At 47.5% G+C, this 18,354-nt stretch overlaps 1 protein-coding gene across 1 annotated transcript; it reads right to left on the bottom strand.

Annotated features, from left to right (window-relative positions):
- Window positions 1–10,898: 10,898 nt before the first annotated feature.
- Window positions 10,899–16,019, bottom strand: IL1RN (interleukin 1 receptor antagonist). The gene is made up of 4 exons (XM_060117660.1): window positions 15,904–16,019; window positions 13,607–13,695; window positions 12,366–12,478; window positions 10,899–11,114 (listed from the first exon to the last, which is right to left on the bottom strand). Exons 1-4 carry the CDS (start codon window positions 16,017–16,019, stop codon window positions 10,899–10,901), a joined length of 534 nt encoding a protein of 177 aa, XP_059973643.1.
- Window positions 16,020–18,354: the final 2,335 nt, after the last annotated feature.

The following is an 18,354-nucleotide window of genomic DNA, read 5'->3' as shown; positions in this document are numbered from 1 at the left end:
AAGCAGACTTCAATACAAGGAGTATTCCCAGAAATAAAAAGTGTCATTTTATAAAGATAAAAGGATCAATTCATCAAGAAAACATAACAATCCTAAATATGTATGAATCTAACAACAGAACTTCCAAATATATCAAGCAGAAATTAACAGAACCAAAGAGAGAAATATAAAATTCACAATCATAATTGAATATTTTAACACCACTCTCAGTAATAAATAAAACAAGTACAAAGTCAATAATGGTACAGAAGATGTAAACATTATCATTCATCATTACCAAATCGACATTATAGAATATTACACCAGCAGCAGGATACATATTCTCTTCAAGTGCACATAGAACATTAACCAAGACCAACTATATAGACTATAAAACAATCTCTAAATTTCAGTGGGTTGAAATTGTATAGATCATGCCTTCTTGATCACAATGAAATTAAACTAGAAATCAACAACAGCACTTTATCTAGAAAGTGCCCAAAATTTGGAAATCAAGCAATATGCCTATAAATAACCCATGGGTCAAAGAAGAAACCACAGGGAAAATTATGAAATACTTCAAACTGAAATGGCATAAAGATAGATAAACAGATCAATGTAATGGAAGTAGAGTGTCCAAATATAGGTCCACACATATATGGTCAGTTGGCATCTTTTGACAAAGGTATGAAGGTAATTCAATGGAAAAAGGAAAGTCTTTCTACAAATGGTTCTGGAACACCTAGAATCTGTATGGTAAGAAAATGAATTTTGGGACTTGTATCTAGAATATATAAAGAAAACTTTCACCTCAATAAAAAATGGGCAAAGGATCTGAATAGACATTTCTCCAAATAAGATACACAAATGACCAATAAGCATATGAAAAGCTGCTCAGCATCATTAGCCATCAGAGAAATACAAATCAAAATGACAATGAGATACTACTTCACGTCCAGTAGGCTGGATATAATAAAAGATAATAATAAGTGTTTGTGAGGATATAGGGAAATTGGAATCCTCATATGTTGCTGGTGGGCTTATAAAATGACCTAGCAGCTTTGGAAAACAGTTTAGCAGGTCCTCAAGGTTAAACATAGAAGTACCATATGACATAAATCCCATTTTCTGCTATATCCCCAAGAGAAATAAAAATACACGTCCACATAAAAATTTGTACTTGAATGTTCATAGCAACATTATTCATGATAGCCCAAATTAGAAACAACCCAAATGTCCATTAACTGATGAATGAATTTTAAAAATGTAATGGGACTTCACTGGTGGTGCAGTGGTTAAGACTCCACGCTCCCAGTGCAGGGGGCCCAGGTTTGATCCCTGGTCAGGGAACTAGATCCCACATGCATGCAGCAACTAAGAGTTTGCATGCCACAACTAAGGAGCCCTCAAGCTGCAACTAAGACCCGGCACGACCAAATAAATAACTAAAAAAATATTTAAAAAATAAAATAAATGTCTTACCTTTTTTTAAAAAAATGTAATATATTCATACAATGGAATATTATTCAGCCATACTGGCCCATGATACTACAATATGGATTAACTTCAAAACTTTATGCTAAGTTAAAGAACTCAGGCACAGAAGATCACATATTGCATGACTCCATTTATATAAAATGTCTGGAATAGGCAAATCTATAGAGGCAGAAAGTAGATTAATTGTTGCCTAGGACTGGGGGAAAGGGGAAGTGGGGAGGTATTGCTAAAAGATATGAGATTTCTTTTTAGGGTGATAAAAATGATGAAATTGTGGTGGTGGTTGCATAACTCTACAAAAACACTTGTATTAGTCAGGGTTCTCCAGAGAAATAGAAAGAGGATTTATTTATTTATTCATTCATTCATTCATTCATTCTAGGAATTCTCTCCTGATCTGGCATCTGCCAGCTGGAGGACCAGGAACCCACTGGTATAAGTCCCAGTCTGAGTCCAAAGGCCTGAGAACCAGGGGAGCCCATGTCCAAGGGCAGGAGATGACGGATCTCTCAACTCAAGAAAAGAGAGCCAATTTGTCCTTCCTACGCCTTTTTGTTCTATTCAGACCCTTAGTAAGTTGTATGGTGTCCACTAGCAATAGTGAGGCCATCTCCTTTACCCAGTCTACCCACTCAAATGCCAATCTCTTCCAGAAACCCCTCACAGGCACGCCCCAAAATAATGTTTTACAGCCGTCTGGGTTTACAGTATCCGTTAGCTCAGTCTAGTTGACACATCAAATGAATCATCACAATACTAAAAACCACTGGAATGTACACTTTAAATTGCATGACATACGAATGATGATATCTCAATTAAACCTTTTTTTTTTTTTTTTTTTTTGGCCTTGCCACATGGCTTGTGGGAATCTTAGTCCCCCGACCAGGGGTTGAACCCGGGTCCCTGACAGTGAGAGCACCGAGTCCTAACCACATGGACCATGAGGGAATTCCCTCAATTAAACTTCTAGAAAAGAAAAAAAATCCAAAACAATCTTGTCCCTTACCTCACAACACAGATAAAAATGAACTCAAGATAGATTATAGACCTAAATATAAAAACCAAATCTACAAAATATCCAGAAGAAAACAGGAGAAAACCTTTGCAACTTTGTGGGTGGCAAAGATTTCTTACAAATGGATAAAAAGACCTGATAAACAGAACTTTATAAAAAAAATTTTTTAAATTCTGTTAATCAAAATAACCTGTTAGGAAAATGAACAGACAAACCCCAGATTGGAAGAAAATATTTACAAAAAATATATCTGACAAAAGAGTCATATTCAGATTATATTCAACTTCTACAATTAATAAAAAAACTCAATTAAAATAATGGCCAACATGAAAAGATCCTCACATCGCTAATTATTAGAGAAATGCAAATCAAAACTACAATGAGGTATCCCCTCACACCGGTCAGAAAGGCCATCATCAAAAAGTCTACGAATACCAAATGCTGGAGAGGGTGTGGAGAAAAAGGAACCCTCCTACCCTGTTGGTGGGAATGTAAGTTGGGGCAGCCACTATCAAGAACAGCATGGATATATATACATTACCACGTGTAGATAGCTAGTGGGAAGCTGCTGTATACCCAGGGAGCTCGGTGCTCTGTGATGACCGAGAGGGGTGGATATGGGGGTGGGCGTGGGAGGGAGGCTCAAGTGGGAGGGGATATATGTATACATATAGCTGATTCACTTTGTTGTACAGCAGACACTAACACAACATTGTAAAGCAATTATACGCCATTAAAAAAAAAAGGAACAGCATGGAGTTTCCATTAAAAACTAAAAATAGAACTACCATATAATCCATCAATTCCACTCCTGGGCATATGTACGGAAAAGATGAAAACTCTAATTGGAAAAGATATATACATGCACCCCAATGTTCATTGCAGCACTCTGAACACGAGACCAAGGGCCCCATCTCGGCACACAGCTTCCTGTGTTTCTTCTCTAAACTGGGATCAGACTTTACGATGCCTACAAAATGTTGCTTCATCTTGGGAATGTGTGTATTATTGAAACCAATGATGACAGGCCAGATTTTTCACTGGGGACCTAAGGGCAGCTTTGAGTGCTATTTGGGGACACAAGTGCTACACTAGTGGTACAAAAGCTGAGAAAATAGATGTTCTTTTCCTTTCTTGGAACCCTCTTGGACACCTGGAGAACTGGAGACTCTGGGCTCATCTGGAGAGATTGCCTTTGGCACAGACATTGACGGATAAGGAGAGGAGGGAAGTAGAGGGAGATTGGGGATGAAGGTTGTGACAGACATGAGTGAGGGTCCCCCACTGGGTCATCCAGAAATACTGGGTGGAGAGTGGCTTCCTATCAAGAGGATGGTGAGGGGCTAAAGGGGGAGCTGGATCAGGACCACAACACGCAGGTGGTGTGATCTGCTTTGCTTCCACAGGCTGGAGACATCTGGAGACACTTGGGTTAAAACATTATTAAAATGGTTTTTATAGAGAGCTTTTATACAGAGTACTTTCACATATGTTATTTAATCATCCAAACGACTCTGAGAAGTATAATGATTTTGGTTTTTCAAATGAATAAAATGAGCCTCAGGAAGCTTAAGTAGCCCTACCGAGATTTTTGTGGTTCTCAAAACAGGGACACAGAGACACCCAATTTGTCCCCGCAGACCCCCATATCTACCCCAGGAGAAGGAACCGTTATTTTCCCAATTCACCCCACAACACACAAGAAAGAAGACAAAAACTGGAAATACAAATTAATTTTGGGAAAATACTACCCATTACGCGTGGGTATTTGAACTGGTTTCCACTCCTGGCTAAGCTCGCTAGGGGGCGCTCTGTGTGTCAGCTCCAGCACCTGGAACTGACGCGGAGTCCTTGCTCCATGAAAGCTGTTGAATTAATAATCAGGCAGTGATGTGGGGAAATGTCCTTGCCCTAATGGAGCTTGAGATGTAGTAGGAGAATAGACAAACAAGCAAACAAGCAAATATATAACATGTCAGAAAGTAATCATTGCTAGAAAGAAAAATAAACAGGCCACAGAGAGAGCGAATGAAAGAGTCACAGGCGGCTTTGGGTGATAGAATGCTATTTTAGGCAGGATAGTCAAAAAAGACCTCTCGGATAAGGTGCCATTTGTGCAGAGGTCTCAGTGAAGAAGATGAAAAGGGAAGAGTAAAAGGGAAATGCACATGAAATTAATATACTTCAGAATGTATTTGCGATAAGTTTTACAGGTAGCCCCCGCTTTTCGAAAGTTTGCATTACACCGCTTCTCTTTTACAAAAGACTTACTTAGTACCCGTTTTCACCAATGGAATCCGAAGAGGATTTTCGCTTTTACAAAAAAAGGAGAAAAGCAAAAATAGCATCAGCGTTTGTTTTGTAGCCAGCCGTTACAGAGTCAGCACATACTCCAGAAGCGGGAGTAGCACCTAAGCACCTCTGAGCTCCTTCCCTGGGAACTATACTCAGCATCTCAGCATCAAGGCACCATAGCTTTGAACTGTGTCTGTGAGCATCTGTGCTTTATCTCGATTTATTTTGTGCATCTGTTAGCAAGATGTGTCCTAAGCTAATTTCTTCTTCACTTTACACCATTCAGGCTTATGAAAGGTCTCACAGGAACACTCTACTTCCGGACAGGGGAGAAACCTAAAATCAGTTTCAGGTAAGTGGCCAGGTCTCTGGGGGTTGCAAAATGCAAAACACTTAGTCCCTACCTTAGGTTAGTCAGGGGACGGCTAAAACATGCCCACCTGGAAAGACCTCATCAGTATTATGCAAATCAGGGTTCTGGACCACAGGTCCTAGTGGAAGTTTCAAGAAAGTGGGCTTAATGAGGGCTGGCATGGATGGTCCTCAATGCCTTCATGGAAAAAGTTGCCCAAGAGCCTGGATTTGAAAGTTGAGTAGGAGTTAGTTGGTGCAGAGAAAGAGAGTGGGCACTCCGAATTAGGGCACAAGGTGGTGGAGGGGTATGGGACTCAGAGTTTCCAAAGCCTGTTCCTGCCTTAGGACAGACTATAATGCTATAGCCATCACTAGCCAAGCACAGCAGGATCTAGCCCCTGCCTACCTCACCCCGGTCCTTGTGCTCCGGCCACAAGGCCTGTGACGCAAGGAAAGAAAACATCCATGACTCATAAGGAATGCTGCCGAGGAGAGAGAAGAAAGTGGCAGAGTGACTCCATCACGGCCCATGGAAGGGGGTGCCTGACTCCAGGACACAGAACTCCCCTCCCTTTGAAGGGACACCCTCCGAGTGGAGGTGGGGTCACAAGAGCAGCTGTCTGAGTTTACTGGCCACCAAGATCATTCCTCCGCTCTGACTTCAAGTCAAATTTTCCGAGTCATCTGACTCTGCGTGGACTTTCCCTGGGGCTCCAGCCACCACCCTCCAACATGAAAAAGTGCATGTCTCCCTTGCAGACATGCCGCAGGGGTTCCTGTGTTGAGTTCTGGCAAGGTGGGTGTGTGTTCTTTCCCGGGTGGAGGTGCGGGTGGCGGGGGGGTTAATTCCACCTGTCAATCAATCATCCAGGTAAGCGGTCCTCAGCTGGAAACAGGACTACAGTATGTTGGCTTTCAAGCAGGTGTAAGAAGACCTTAGAATCTCTCAGGTCACACCCTTTGGAGAATAGACATGGATAAAAGACAACATTTGCTGGGTGCTTGTCAGGGGTCAGACTCCTATGTGTAAATAGCCCAAATCAGGACTAAACTACAGCTCAATTGACAGGTGAATGAGAATAAACTTTCCCTAGAGTGAAAAACCAGGTTTTTCTTAGGGAATCTTTGAAAGACTAAATCTTCACCCCTGAGAGCATAAACTGAAATAGTTATTTGTCTTCCCAAGATTTTTCCCAAAACTAAGATTTTTCCCAAAACAAGAGAATAATCGGACTATCTTCAAGAAAATGCTGACCCCTGGTGGACATTTCTTGAACTGCGTTTTTAACACCCCCCCCCCCCGCCCCCCACCCAGTCTGGTTAACAGCAGTAGACCCAGAGGCAAAATTTTCTTTTGAAAGTTGAACATCTCTCTAAGTTTTCTCAGGCTAAGAACCCCAACAGAAATAGGGTATTTCACTATCTCTCCAAACTTCTCTGAGAGCTGGGTTTAATATCAAGCATGTTGAGATCTGCCATTATGACAGGGATTTCATCGTCATGTGAAGAGAAAACACAAAATTATTTGGTTTCCCCAAGACCTGCAAGAATTTTGCCCCGATTTAACACCTTCAGTTATAGCACAATCTATGTCCCCCCCCCAATTAAGCTCAAAGTGTCTTAACGAGACTAAGAAAATAGAAAACCTTCTTCTACTGAAACCAAATCCCCCTAAAACTGAGTTCCTTTACCGAGTTTATGCTTAACCTCTCTATCCAAAACTGTATTATTCCCTTTCTTGTCCCATACCTCTCCCGCATCAAGACTGAGGAGTATCAAAGAAAAGAGGGATCGTAACCAAGCAGGAGCCTGTGGGGCCTTCCCAGAACAGACCCACCCTGGACCCCCGCATGTCCTCTGCTGACCTTTGGAGCTCTCTGACCCAGAGATTCCTGCTGTGCTACTGAGTGACATCGCGTACACACAGGAGCTCCCCTCCGCCAAGTCCTCTTGCCCTCCTCTCCTTCTAAGCAGGGACCTGCTCCTGTGTAGCCTCTGGACGGACCCCTGCTGTGAGGTACCTCCCCGAAAGCATCACCCAGTAGAGTTTGTGTGTGTTGCTGCTACCTGGTGGTCAGATCTTTTTCCTCGATCAGCCTCCAAATACCTCAAGCCTCCTAGACTCTGAGACCTTTCCCTTTCTCTAGGTTTCTTTTCAAGCTTCCCCGGCCCGAGTCCTCTCTCTGCTTAGATTTTCTGACCAATGAAATACATTAATCCCTACTGAGAGGTCAGTGGCCCATTTATTTATTCACCAAATATTTATGGAGCACCCAGTATCTTCCAAGCTGGGTACAACCATGGAACAAAACCGATGAAAGCTCTGCGTGTGTGGAGCTGACGTTCTAGCAACATGAGGGCGGCTTAAAGCTTTTCCTCTCTTAAAGACCATTTCAAGCCAAAGTGAGGAGACGTTAAGAGGGGAGTTTCCGGTACCGTCAGGGAGCTACCGGGAGGGATAGCAAGGATGTTTGGGTTAGTAATTAATTACAAGAGTCGGTTTAACAAAAATGCCAGAGCTTATACATAGTATGCGTGCTTCCCTTTAAAGTAGAGCTGCTCAGACTTTAAGATGCATCCAATCACCTGGAGACCTGGTTGAGAGGAAGACCCTAAGTCAGTAAGTCTGGCGTGAGGCCTGGGATTCTGCATTTTAACTCCCAGATGAGGCTGCTGCTGTGCCATGGACCACCTTTTGAGCAACAGGGCTTTAAAACAGATTCCTCTGAGCACCGATTCCTGCAGGACTAATACTAGTCATCAGAACATTCCGACCGACCCCACAAAGTTGTTGCAAAGATTAAATAACTCAGCCCTTTGCATCGGCTGATTTCTGCATCAGAGGTAGGAAAACTGAGACTCCAGGACTTTAACTCATCCATGAGCACAGTTGCGAACAGGAGAGCCAGGAAGTGGCTCCAGTGTTCCAGGGCTCACGTGCGTGCATGGCTATGTGACTGCCTCACCTGTGGCTAACCTACAGCTGGCTGCTTAACCAAACCGCATGGTGTCTGAGCCTTGGGCTTCACCTCCTGTTTCATGAGGGGAGGATGTCTACGGAGCCTCACAAATGTTAGCTGCTCTTGTCACCATGAAGCCTGGAAGGGTTTTCTGCCTTAAACGTCCTCCTTTTACCAAGATTGAAAATATATCAGTCACACTCACACTCTTATCACACACAGCGTTTCACTCATATTGTCTCACTTCATCGTGTATTGTCCCCGTGGAACAGGTGGCTCCTTCTGTTTTGCACACGAGGAAGAGAAAGCTGAGCGGTGGGGCGACCTCACTGTCGTCTTAGGATCTGGGATCTAGGCGAGATCTTAAAGATTTTCTCCAGTCAGTTGCCCTTTTTTTTTTTTTTTTTTTTTGGCCGTGCCACATGGCTTATGGGATTTTAGTCCCCTGACCAGGGATCGAACCCGGGCCCTCGGCAGTGAGAACATGGAGTCCTAACCACTGGACTGCCAGGGAATTCCCCATCAGTTGCCTTTTAACCTGCTCAGTTTTGTTTGTTTGTAGCAATGACATCTCTTCAAATAAAGCCCTGCAGGGAAGTCCAGTTTGGGAAGCAGGGCTGGGTGGGAGCTGAGTTCTAGGGACGGAGCCTGGCCTCTCCACTTCCCTTTTATGGGCTTTGTTTCCAGGGACCTCAGGGAGGCATCCAAGGAGCTCTGTTTGGAAAACCCCAATCTACGTCAACACTCTTCCTGGGACAAGGAGGGACCTGGCTTAGGAAAGGGAGGTGACTTGGCCAAAATCACACAGCAGGCTCTGGACCCAGCGGGGCCTGACTCTAGGACTTCCGGGACCCAGCCCAGAAGTCAGCAGGATCCCAGGAAGAGACAGCGCCCCTCGCTGGCCTGACTCTATTCAGCCGAGGGGTGTTGGATAAACGGTCATTCTTACAGCCCTGCGTTCCCATCTCATGGCGCCACATTCCACATTCCACCTGTTAAGTTCCCAGGTGCCCCCCTCCCTCACATCCCAGGATGGGGGGAGGGGGCAAGGCTTTTTATTTTTAGACATTTCAAAACTGAATATAACATACATACAGAAAATCGCCTAACCACGCCCATGCCAACAAATAGAACGCTGCCTGGCCCCTCCGGCCACCGCCCGGCTTTCAGGCAGGGCGCGTCCTTGCTGCTCTCTGGGTCTCTGCATCCCTCCCCACGCCTGCTCCATGTGCCTGTTCTGAACTGTATGTAACTGGAATCGTGCTCTATGCATGCTTTTGGGATTCTTGAAGCCCACAAGATATTTGTAAGATTCCTCCGTCTTGTGGCTGCAGCCAGCTGTGGTTTATCCATTCTCTTTGCTGTCGAGCGTTACCTTGTATGTATGAACGTACACGGTTTACGTGTTCATTCTTCTGGGCTGGGGGTTCGGGTCGCTTCCAGTTGGAGGCTATTGTGCACGATGGTGCTGCACACCTTCCTGGCAGAGAGATTTGCTCCCCTGGTATTCGAAGAGAGTGAGGCCCAAGGAGGAAAGGACTCAGAGGAGAGACACCCAGGCCCGGGCCCAGGGTTTGAAAGGCCTGTCGCTGGACACTCCACCCCGCCCCCCGTTTCCAGTTCTCTTTGCCCCAAGCCCGGCAAGGCCACGGACACAGCCAGCAAAGTAGATGAGTTTTCAAGTTTTCAAGGTTTTATTGTAAAACAAAGCTCAAGTCACAGGGAATAGGAAACTTTCCACTCAACACATACAACACACGTTCACTGAGGGCCAGGCCATGTGCTTGGCCCTGCAGAGACCTAAGACATGGCGGGGGAAGGGAGGGTCAAGGTCCCTGCTCTCAGGGGCTCACAGGATGGTGGGGAGACAGACAGAGGCACAACATCTTCCAAACAAGTCTCAGGGTGTCGGAAGTGCTAAAATGGTCAAGGAGCGATTCATTCCGCCCAGGAGGTCCGGAGAAGCCCCATTTGTGCTGTGTCTTGGGAGCTGGGGGATTTTGACGGGAGGGCAGGGAAGGGGACAGTACTGCAGGCAGCTGCAGGAGGTCTGCAGTGGACAGGGCGCTCGGGGGCTGGGCCGGGGGGCGGGGGTGGTCTAGACTTCTAGGAACGTTCCAGAAAGAAAAACACTAGGGACCAACCTAGTCCACTACCTTTTCATTTTTACAGGTCAGGGCATCACAAAAACAAGAAAGACAAAGAGGGACGGCTATCACCTCCTTTCACCATCATTTCCTAACCAAGGGGATATTTGAATCTTCCACCCCCTTCCAGAAAGGACATCATCTCCAAATAAAGGACTCTCTCTCAAAGCTGTCTTAATTAAAAAAAAAAAAAATACCAGGAAACACTTATTTTCCATTTTGCCACAGAGCCTAAAAATCTTGCCCCTGGAGCAGCATCAGTTTGCAAAAAGAGGAATGGGAGCCCCTTGGGGGGAGGTCAGCGAGTGGCCTGCGGGGTCTGGGGCCTGGAAGTGAGGTGAGGGAGGGGCTGGGGCTGGCCAGGGGACCTGGACTTTACCCTGAAGGCACAGGCGACCCTGAGGGCTTTGAGCGGGGCCGTGATTCCATCTGCACTTTAGAAAGACCTGGCGGAGGCCTCGTGGAGGCTGGGTAAGTAGAGGAGGCTGTTCCCAGGGCTCTTGTACCTCCTTCCAAGGGCCCAGCCCCCAGCCAAGGCTGCCCCGCTGGGCACTCACTGCAACCATGGCAAGCCCCCGGGCGGGAGGGAGAGGCATCTCTGGAGTCATGGATGTGCTGGGAGCAGGGGGCAGGGGAGGCTGAGCACCACCACTACTGGTCCTGCTGGAAGTAGAACTTGGTGACCTGGACAGCATCTTGAGGCGTATTGGTGAGGCCCACGGGCTGGTCGGTCTCCAGCGCTGTACAGAGGAACCAGCCGGGGCAGGCGGCCGACTCAAAGCTGGTGGTGGGCCCACTGTCGGAGCGGATGAAGGTGAAGCGCTTGTCCTCCTCCTTGCTGCTGTTCAGGTCAGTGATGTTTACCGGCTGGGGGCCAAGGGAAGAGCAGAGAGGTCCTTGCACCCCAGCCCCCACGACCTGGCCCCGTGATTGCCCACGGAGAAATGCTGGCCCGAAGACCATGGCAGGACACCCAGTGTCCCGGGTCTTGTGACACAAGGAGGCTGTCCCACGGTTACACCTTGATTTGGGGAAATCTGGTCACTCCAGCCCTCGGCCAATATGTTTGGTAAACACATGGCACCATCAGCAGAAGCCAAGGCCTGTGGAGGCTGGTTGTCTGTCGTGTTTGCACCTCCAAGAGAGGGGGGAGTGGACAAGGTGGGCAGGGTATCGCAGTCCATGCGAGATGTTACACACCTTATCGTGGTCACTCCAAGTCCACACAGAGCAGGTAGCCCCGCTCCAATAAAGTGCCTGTCCACTAGTGGACAGAAGGGACAGTGCCATAGTTACGGCCACTCACAATCTGAGTTCAGATTTTGTCCAACAATCCCCTGATACAAAGCCCTCTTTTCCCAGGGCTGGTAGCCCATTGATATTGCACAGGGGATTTCCCTGGTGCCCTAACGGTTAGGAATCCAGGCTTTCACTGCCATGGCTCCGGTTCAATCCCAGGTCCGGGAACTGAGATCCTGCAAGCCGCACGGCATACCCCACCCCCCACCACCACAAAAATAAGAAATATGGCACGGGAGTACAGGGTCTTGGATGGGATGCCAGCTCATGGGTTTGAGTAGATAAGGGTTGGAAGAGAATGGTCCCAAAGGTTGGCTTTACTGAAAGAGGGTAAGTCCAAGTGGGTTGGGGACCCTTGGGCAAGAGAGCAGCATACAGAGATTGAGGTCCCTAAAGGAGCCATGCCTCCTGGTGTCCACACCCTGGCAGTCCCCTCCCTCGTTGAGGCTAGGCTTAGCCACGTGACTAGCTTTGGTTAATGGCACATTAGTGGTATGTTACAAGCAAAAGTTTAATCAGCGTTTGCACATTGAGGCTTGTCCTTTTGGAGTAATCCCTCTTGGAAGCCAGCAGTCATGTTATAAGGAAGCTCAAGCTGGCAACTGAACTCAGAGAGACCCCGTGGGAAGAGAGCCTGGAGGATGAGGCCCAGCCAAGTTCCCTGTTGAACGTGGCTGGAGGAGGGACCCCAGCTATACCATGTGGCACAGAACTGCCCAGCTGATCCTAGTCAACCCACAGAATCGTGAGAAAGAACATATTGTGCTTGTTTTAAGCCACCGAGTTTGAGGTGGTCATTAATCTGAGACGGGTCCTTACCTCCAACCCGAGCTTGATCTCATTACCAGACTTGACACAGGCCAGGCACAGCTTCTTCTCATGGATCCCCAGGAACATAGCATGGGGCTCGACAGGCACCACATCTATCTTCTCTGGGGAAGAACAAAGGGGAAGTTCAGGTTGTAGAGAAGAGACGGCACAGGTGACGAGGACACAGCAGGCTGGACTCTCCCTGGGAATTCTTCCAGCCCCTTAAGTAAAACCCCAAGGTCAGAAGGACAGCGAGGCCCCCCTTCCTGGTCTGCATCCAAACAGAAGATCAAACCAAGCACACTAGCCAGCTACTCCTCGAGGTCCAAGGCACCTAGAGTCTTCTCCAGGTGATTTCTATCCTTTCCTCCCTTCCCCAGGACCCCTGCACTCTAGGTCAACAGGTGTACTGCCCATGGGCAAGGAAAACAGCACACGAGGTCATGAGTGGGGCCCCGGGGCTTGGTCCACAGAAGCCTGGGTGACTTTAAACCCGCCTCTTCCCCTCGGTGGTCTCCATGCCCTCATGAGGGAGTGAACATCTCAGCCTCTCTGTGTTTAGAGCCCTCATTAGGAGAATTACCAAAAGGACAGGAAAGGTGGGTCTCACACCCTTTAAGAGTGAGACGGGGCCAGAGAACAAGGGGATGGGGATAATGTCATCCTATGACACCAAGCCAGCCAACAGGGACGTGAAAACATCCTAGAGGGCTGGTGCTGAAAGAACCCCACGTCCCATGATCCAACAGCTCTTCTTTTACTAAAGGGAAAACTGAGGAACAGAGTGGGTGAAACTTGTTCAAGTTCATCCAGTTTGACATGGATCTGGAACATGACTAAATGTGGTGTCCATGATGAAGGGACCTAACCCAGCCTTGTTGATGGTGTATTACTTTTGAGTGGGAGTGAGAGTTTGATCACACAGGAACACGGGGGCTTCCTAGGCACCAGAGGAAGGAAAGGGCTGAGCTTGCCTTCTGGGCCCTACCTCCCCCCAGGTGTGGCCCTGGGACCATGGTGCCTGTAGGTGGTGGCTCCCAACCTAGACTCCGCCCATCTCTGCCTTCTTGAGGCTGTCCTTGTACGTGTCCTTCAGTGGCCAGGCCTCTCCAGCTTCAACCTCGGCCACAAAGAACCAGCAGGGTTTAGGACATCACACCTAAAGTTCCCAAGGTTGGGCCACAATGCTGCAGACCCCAGGCAGTGTGACCAATGCCCACATCACATTGGCCTTCCTTGCAACCACTCACCTTCCAATTTAGTATTTGGTCCTTGCAAGTATCCAGCAACTAGCTGGTTATTTCTCAGGTAGAAGGTCTTCTGGTTGACATCCCAGATTCTGAAAAACAGAAGGACCTAGCTGTAGTGGACAGTTTCTATGTGCCCAGCCCGTTCCTGTGTTCCCCAGACTTCATGGAATCTGTGTCCAACTCTCTGCCTGGGGTGTAGTACTTAAGACACCCATATCATGGATGTGGAGACTGAGATCAACACTGGTTAAAAGAGTGGATATATGTATATGTATAACTGATTCATTTTGCTGTACACTTGAAACTAACACAACATTGTAAATCAACTATACTCCAATAAAAATTTAAAAAATAAAATTAAATGTTCAACAAAAAGTAAAATAAGTAACAACTTAAAAATATTTTAAATAAGAAATATATTTTGAAAATGAAAAAAAACAAAAGAGACAGGCCCAACTCCCACAGTTGGTGAGCCGTGCACCTGCATTCTACCCCTCTCCTTGCCTTGCTCCTTGCTCACATTCCCAGGGCAGCCACCTTCTACTTCAGCAAAGCAGGCTCTAGGGTAACACCGTCAACAGAACTTCCTGGGTGCAGAAATGTCCTATGTCTGCACCATCCAATATGGTAGCCACCAGCCACATGCAGCTATTGAGCTCTTGAAACGTAGTGCGACCAAGGATCTGGATTTTTTATTTTCTTCTCTTTTTATGAATTTAAATGTAATTTTTTTTTTTTTTTTTTTTTTGCGGTACGCGGGCCTCTCACTGTTGTGGCCTCTCCCGTTGTGGAGCACAGGCTCTGGACACGCAGGCTTAGCAGCCATGGCTCACGGGCCCAGCCACTCCGCGGCATGTGGGATCTTCCCGGACAGGGGCACAAACCCGTGTCCCCTGCATGGGCAGGCGGACTCTCAACCAATGCACCACCAGGGAAGCCCTAAATATAAATTTTAAGAGTCATCCAAGACTAGTGGCCCCCACGGCACAGGGTTAGAAGTTTCCAGGGTCAAAGCCCCTTGCAGCTAACTCCCTCCAAGCCTTAGACCCTGGAGGTCTGTCCCCAGAGCCCGTCCTCTCTTGGCCAGTGGCCTGTTCTGGGTCTGGCAGGGGCCACTGTCCCCAGGGACAAGTCAGCTTCCCCTCCAGCTCACCCCATGGCCTGTTTCTGGCTTCCAGTTTTTTCTTCTTGGTAAAGGACCCCTGTGGCTGAGAGCAGGGCTTGCAGCAGTGAGATGCAGTAAACAGAGCCCCAGCCGTGACTCGGACCCTCCACTCCCAGCCGCCCACCAGCATGACCTTGGACCTGTGCTTCATCTCCTCACCTGTGAAAGGGGGCTAGCAACACCCACCTCAGCAGGTGGCTGTGACGAGCCCCTGAGCCTAATGAGAGGGGGTCAGGCAAACTGTAAAATTCCTGGCACGAGTGAGCATTTGACCTTTTGGGATTATTCTTAGTTCCTGGATGAGCTGAATCCCCTCTCAAGGGATTAAACATCCCTGGAGCTCCCAGCCTATGGGAGGAGACAGAGGCAGAACCCTGGGGGAGGGACTTCTCTGGAACACACACAGGCACGCAGCGTCCCAGCCTAGAGCCTCAGGCAAGAGAAACTCAGAGTTGGAGGGTGAGATCACCCCGACATGTCCTGGGACATCATGGCCCAGAGGCCACACTCAGACAGTGTTCTGTTTTTATCAGCATCACAGCCTGCTATTTTTACAGCCAGGGATCATGACATCTCACAAAGTCCCTGACCCAATTTTTAATAATCATAATCGTTTCCAGGCACTTTACTGCTCACAAAACATCGTCACACTGTTATCTGTGCATTTGACCTTCACATCAACCCTGTAATGCAGGCAGGGTTAGCATTAACCCCATGTCACAGATGAGGAAACTGAGATTCCAGGGGAGCAGGACCCTCTGATATATCAACAGAGACAGGCACTGTTAACAGTTAGTCTGCAACTCTGGGCTGTGCCCTGCCCACAGCCCCCCTCTCCGCCTCTTTGCCTGGCGTGCACTGCCAGGCCTGAACCCCAGCGTGGCTCCTGGGCACGTGCCTGTCACCAAGTTGCCAGGGTCTCTGGGTAAGTCAGCCAGGACTCCAGCCAAGCTTTGCACATTTGGGATATTTTGAAATACAAGTCCCGAAGACCACGGATGTGGTAGCCTCTTACTTGAATAACGAGCATCCCTTTCCACCCCAAACCTCATGGAGCCTGGCAGCCACAGACGGCTCTGTTCTGTCTCCATTTTCTACCCGTCCAGCCCCACCTCCTCTGGGTCGGCCTTACCTGAAGGCTTGCATCTCGCAGGGTCTCTTTCCCAGCGGGTGGCAGGCTGTCTCTGAATGGAACAGGAAAAGGAGGAGAGAGATTAGGTAACCGTGGTGACACCTGCAGACTTCCATCCTGTGACCACAAGGCAATGGGAGACTGCCATTTCAGACCCAGGGGAGCTGCTTATAAAGAAAATAGTCCCTCACCCAGACCAGGCTGCGGCCACCCTGTCCCACTGTGAGAAACGGAAACGCCCTCACATTTTCAAAACGAGAAACCTTGCTGTTGTCACTTTCAGCCCTGCTGAGTGTCGCAATGGGATGTTGTAACCCATTCCCTCCCCTTTTCCTCTGTGCAATTTCCCCAAAATTGAGATTTTTATTTCCCCTTCACCGAGTTCCTGGGAAGAAGAGCACACTGAAAACCAAAGCCCCTCATCTGCCCGACAGGTATCCTGAGACTTTGCAAAAACAGATTTGAGTAGAAATAGCCCCCCTTCCTAAGAAGTCGAGTGGCAGGGCTCCCAGCACACGTGACAGACTCAGGTCACTTTGTGTTCTTTGAAGGTGGGACAGCCTTGCTGGACTCTGGACCAGGGACTGGCAAACATTCTGTCAAGGACCAAATAGCAAACATTTTAGAATTTGCGGGGCCGTACGTCATTGTTACCCAACTCGGCTGTGGTAGCTGAAAAGCAGCCTTGGACAATCTGTAAACCAACAAGCTAATTTAATTGTGTTCCAATACAACTTTATTTACAAAAAACAGGTGGTGGCTGGATTTGGCCTGAAGTTTGCCGCCTCCTGCTTTAGAGTAAACTTCCTGAGAGGGGCTTTGAAACCAACCCTATTCCTGTTATCCACGTCTTTGAAGTTATGGTCTCAGGAAAATGGGGTGAACTCAGCGTGGGACGGAAATGAATGCAAAATCTACCTCTAGCACTTGCCGTTTGCCACCTGTGTGACCTGGAACAAGTCACTTATTTGGGTGTCTGCTTCTCTCTCCTCACTCTCAGAATGAGGTTGATTATGTCATTCTCATAGGTACAGGGACAGAAAGAAGGAAGGAAGGGAGGGAGGACGGAAGGCAGGTTGGTTGGAAGGCAAAAGCTCTTGCTCACAGTGGGCACCAAGAAACATTAACTTCCTTTCTTACTACATTCTAGACAGTTAGGAAAAAAGAAAGTATATTCCTATTAATGGACAGAAAAGAGGTGAAGCGGGTCCTACATGATCTAAATGGTAGGAGAATGTAACGCTAGTGCAGAAGCGCAGACTGTAGCCTTTGAGAACTGGATGGGCACTCAGCATCATCCTACCTCACCCCAGCACTGTTTCTGAAGAAGACCCAGAAAGACCCGGAGAGAGGAGGGCACCTGCCCAAGGTCACACAGCTCTTCCATGGCAAAGGTGTAGCCAGAAATCCAGGTCTCCTGACTCCCACCCAGGGGTCTCCTATTACAGCAGCAGATCTTGAGGACCCTGACTTTATTTTCAACCCACCAATCAGAGGCTGTGTCCAAATGAGGGTAAAATCGGTCAGAGAGGTAGGGTACACTGCATATTTGAAAGTTACTAAGAGAGTGGATCTTAAAAGTTCTCATCACAAGCAAAAAAATAATTGTATAACTATGTTGTACATCTGAAACTCACGTCATGTGATATGTCAATTATACCTCGATAAAAAAATTTTTTAAAGAGGAAGTTTGTGAATGAATTTCTCAGATCTTTAATGAGCTCCTCTTCCAGAGCAAGTGAAATATTTCTGCAAAAATTATCTCCCTGAGTAGGACAAAACGGCACGTAGGCACATCCCCTGCTCTGTTCCCACAAGCTATGCGACCTCGAGGGCTCCTACTCACCTTTGAAACACATGTAAGAAATACCTTTGAGCCCTACCTTTGAGGGCTGTGTTGGGGGGTTGATTGTTTTTGTTTGTTTTGTGGGGGGCTGGCTAAAGGAGGCGATGTGTATGAACCTGCTTGATTATTTGCCACTTCCAGTATTTGCTGAATTGGGGTTTATCATTTCTGGAACACTTATGAATCATCGGGTGCATACCTTGGTCATCACACCTGCTGTAAGGGAAGAAGCCAGCTTGCCACCTCCCAGGATAAGTTCTCTCCTACTTGTCTTTGTTAGGCTACTTCTGAAGTACTCCTCGACTGTTAAATCACCGTCACTCAAGAATTGTCCTTAAAGGGAATTCCCTGTCAGTCCAGTGGTTAGGGCTCTGTGCTTCCACTCCAGGGGGCACAGGTTCGATCCCTGGTCAGGAAACTAAGATCCCGTATGCCATGCGGCACGGCAAAAAAAAAAAAAAAAAAAAAAAAAAATTGTCCTTACATACTGCAGAAGAGCAGTGACTTGCCACAGTGAGACCAAGGGGACAAGGTCCTGCCCACACTGCAGTGCCTGGGTAAATGTTTCTCCGTTCCCAACCCAAATTCTAAGAGACAGGTTTCTC

This window comes from Mesoplodon densirostris, chromosome 14, assembly GCF_025265405.1.
Source record: "Mesoplodon densirostris isolate mMesDen1 chromosome 14, mMesDen1 primary haplotype, whole genome shotgun sequence".
NCBI classification, from domain to species: Eukaryota; Metazoa; Chordata; class Mammalia; order Artiodactyla; family Ziphiidae; genus Mesoplodon; species Mesoplodon densirostris.
This window is presented reverse-complemented; position numbering and strand designations above follow the sequence as displayed.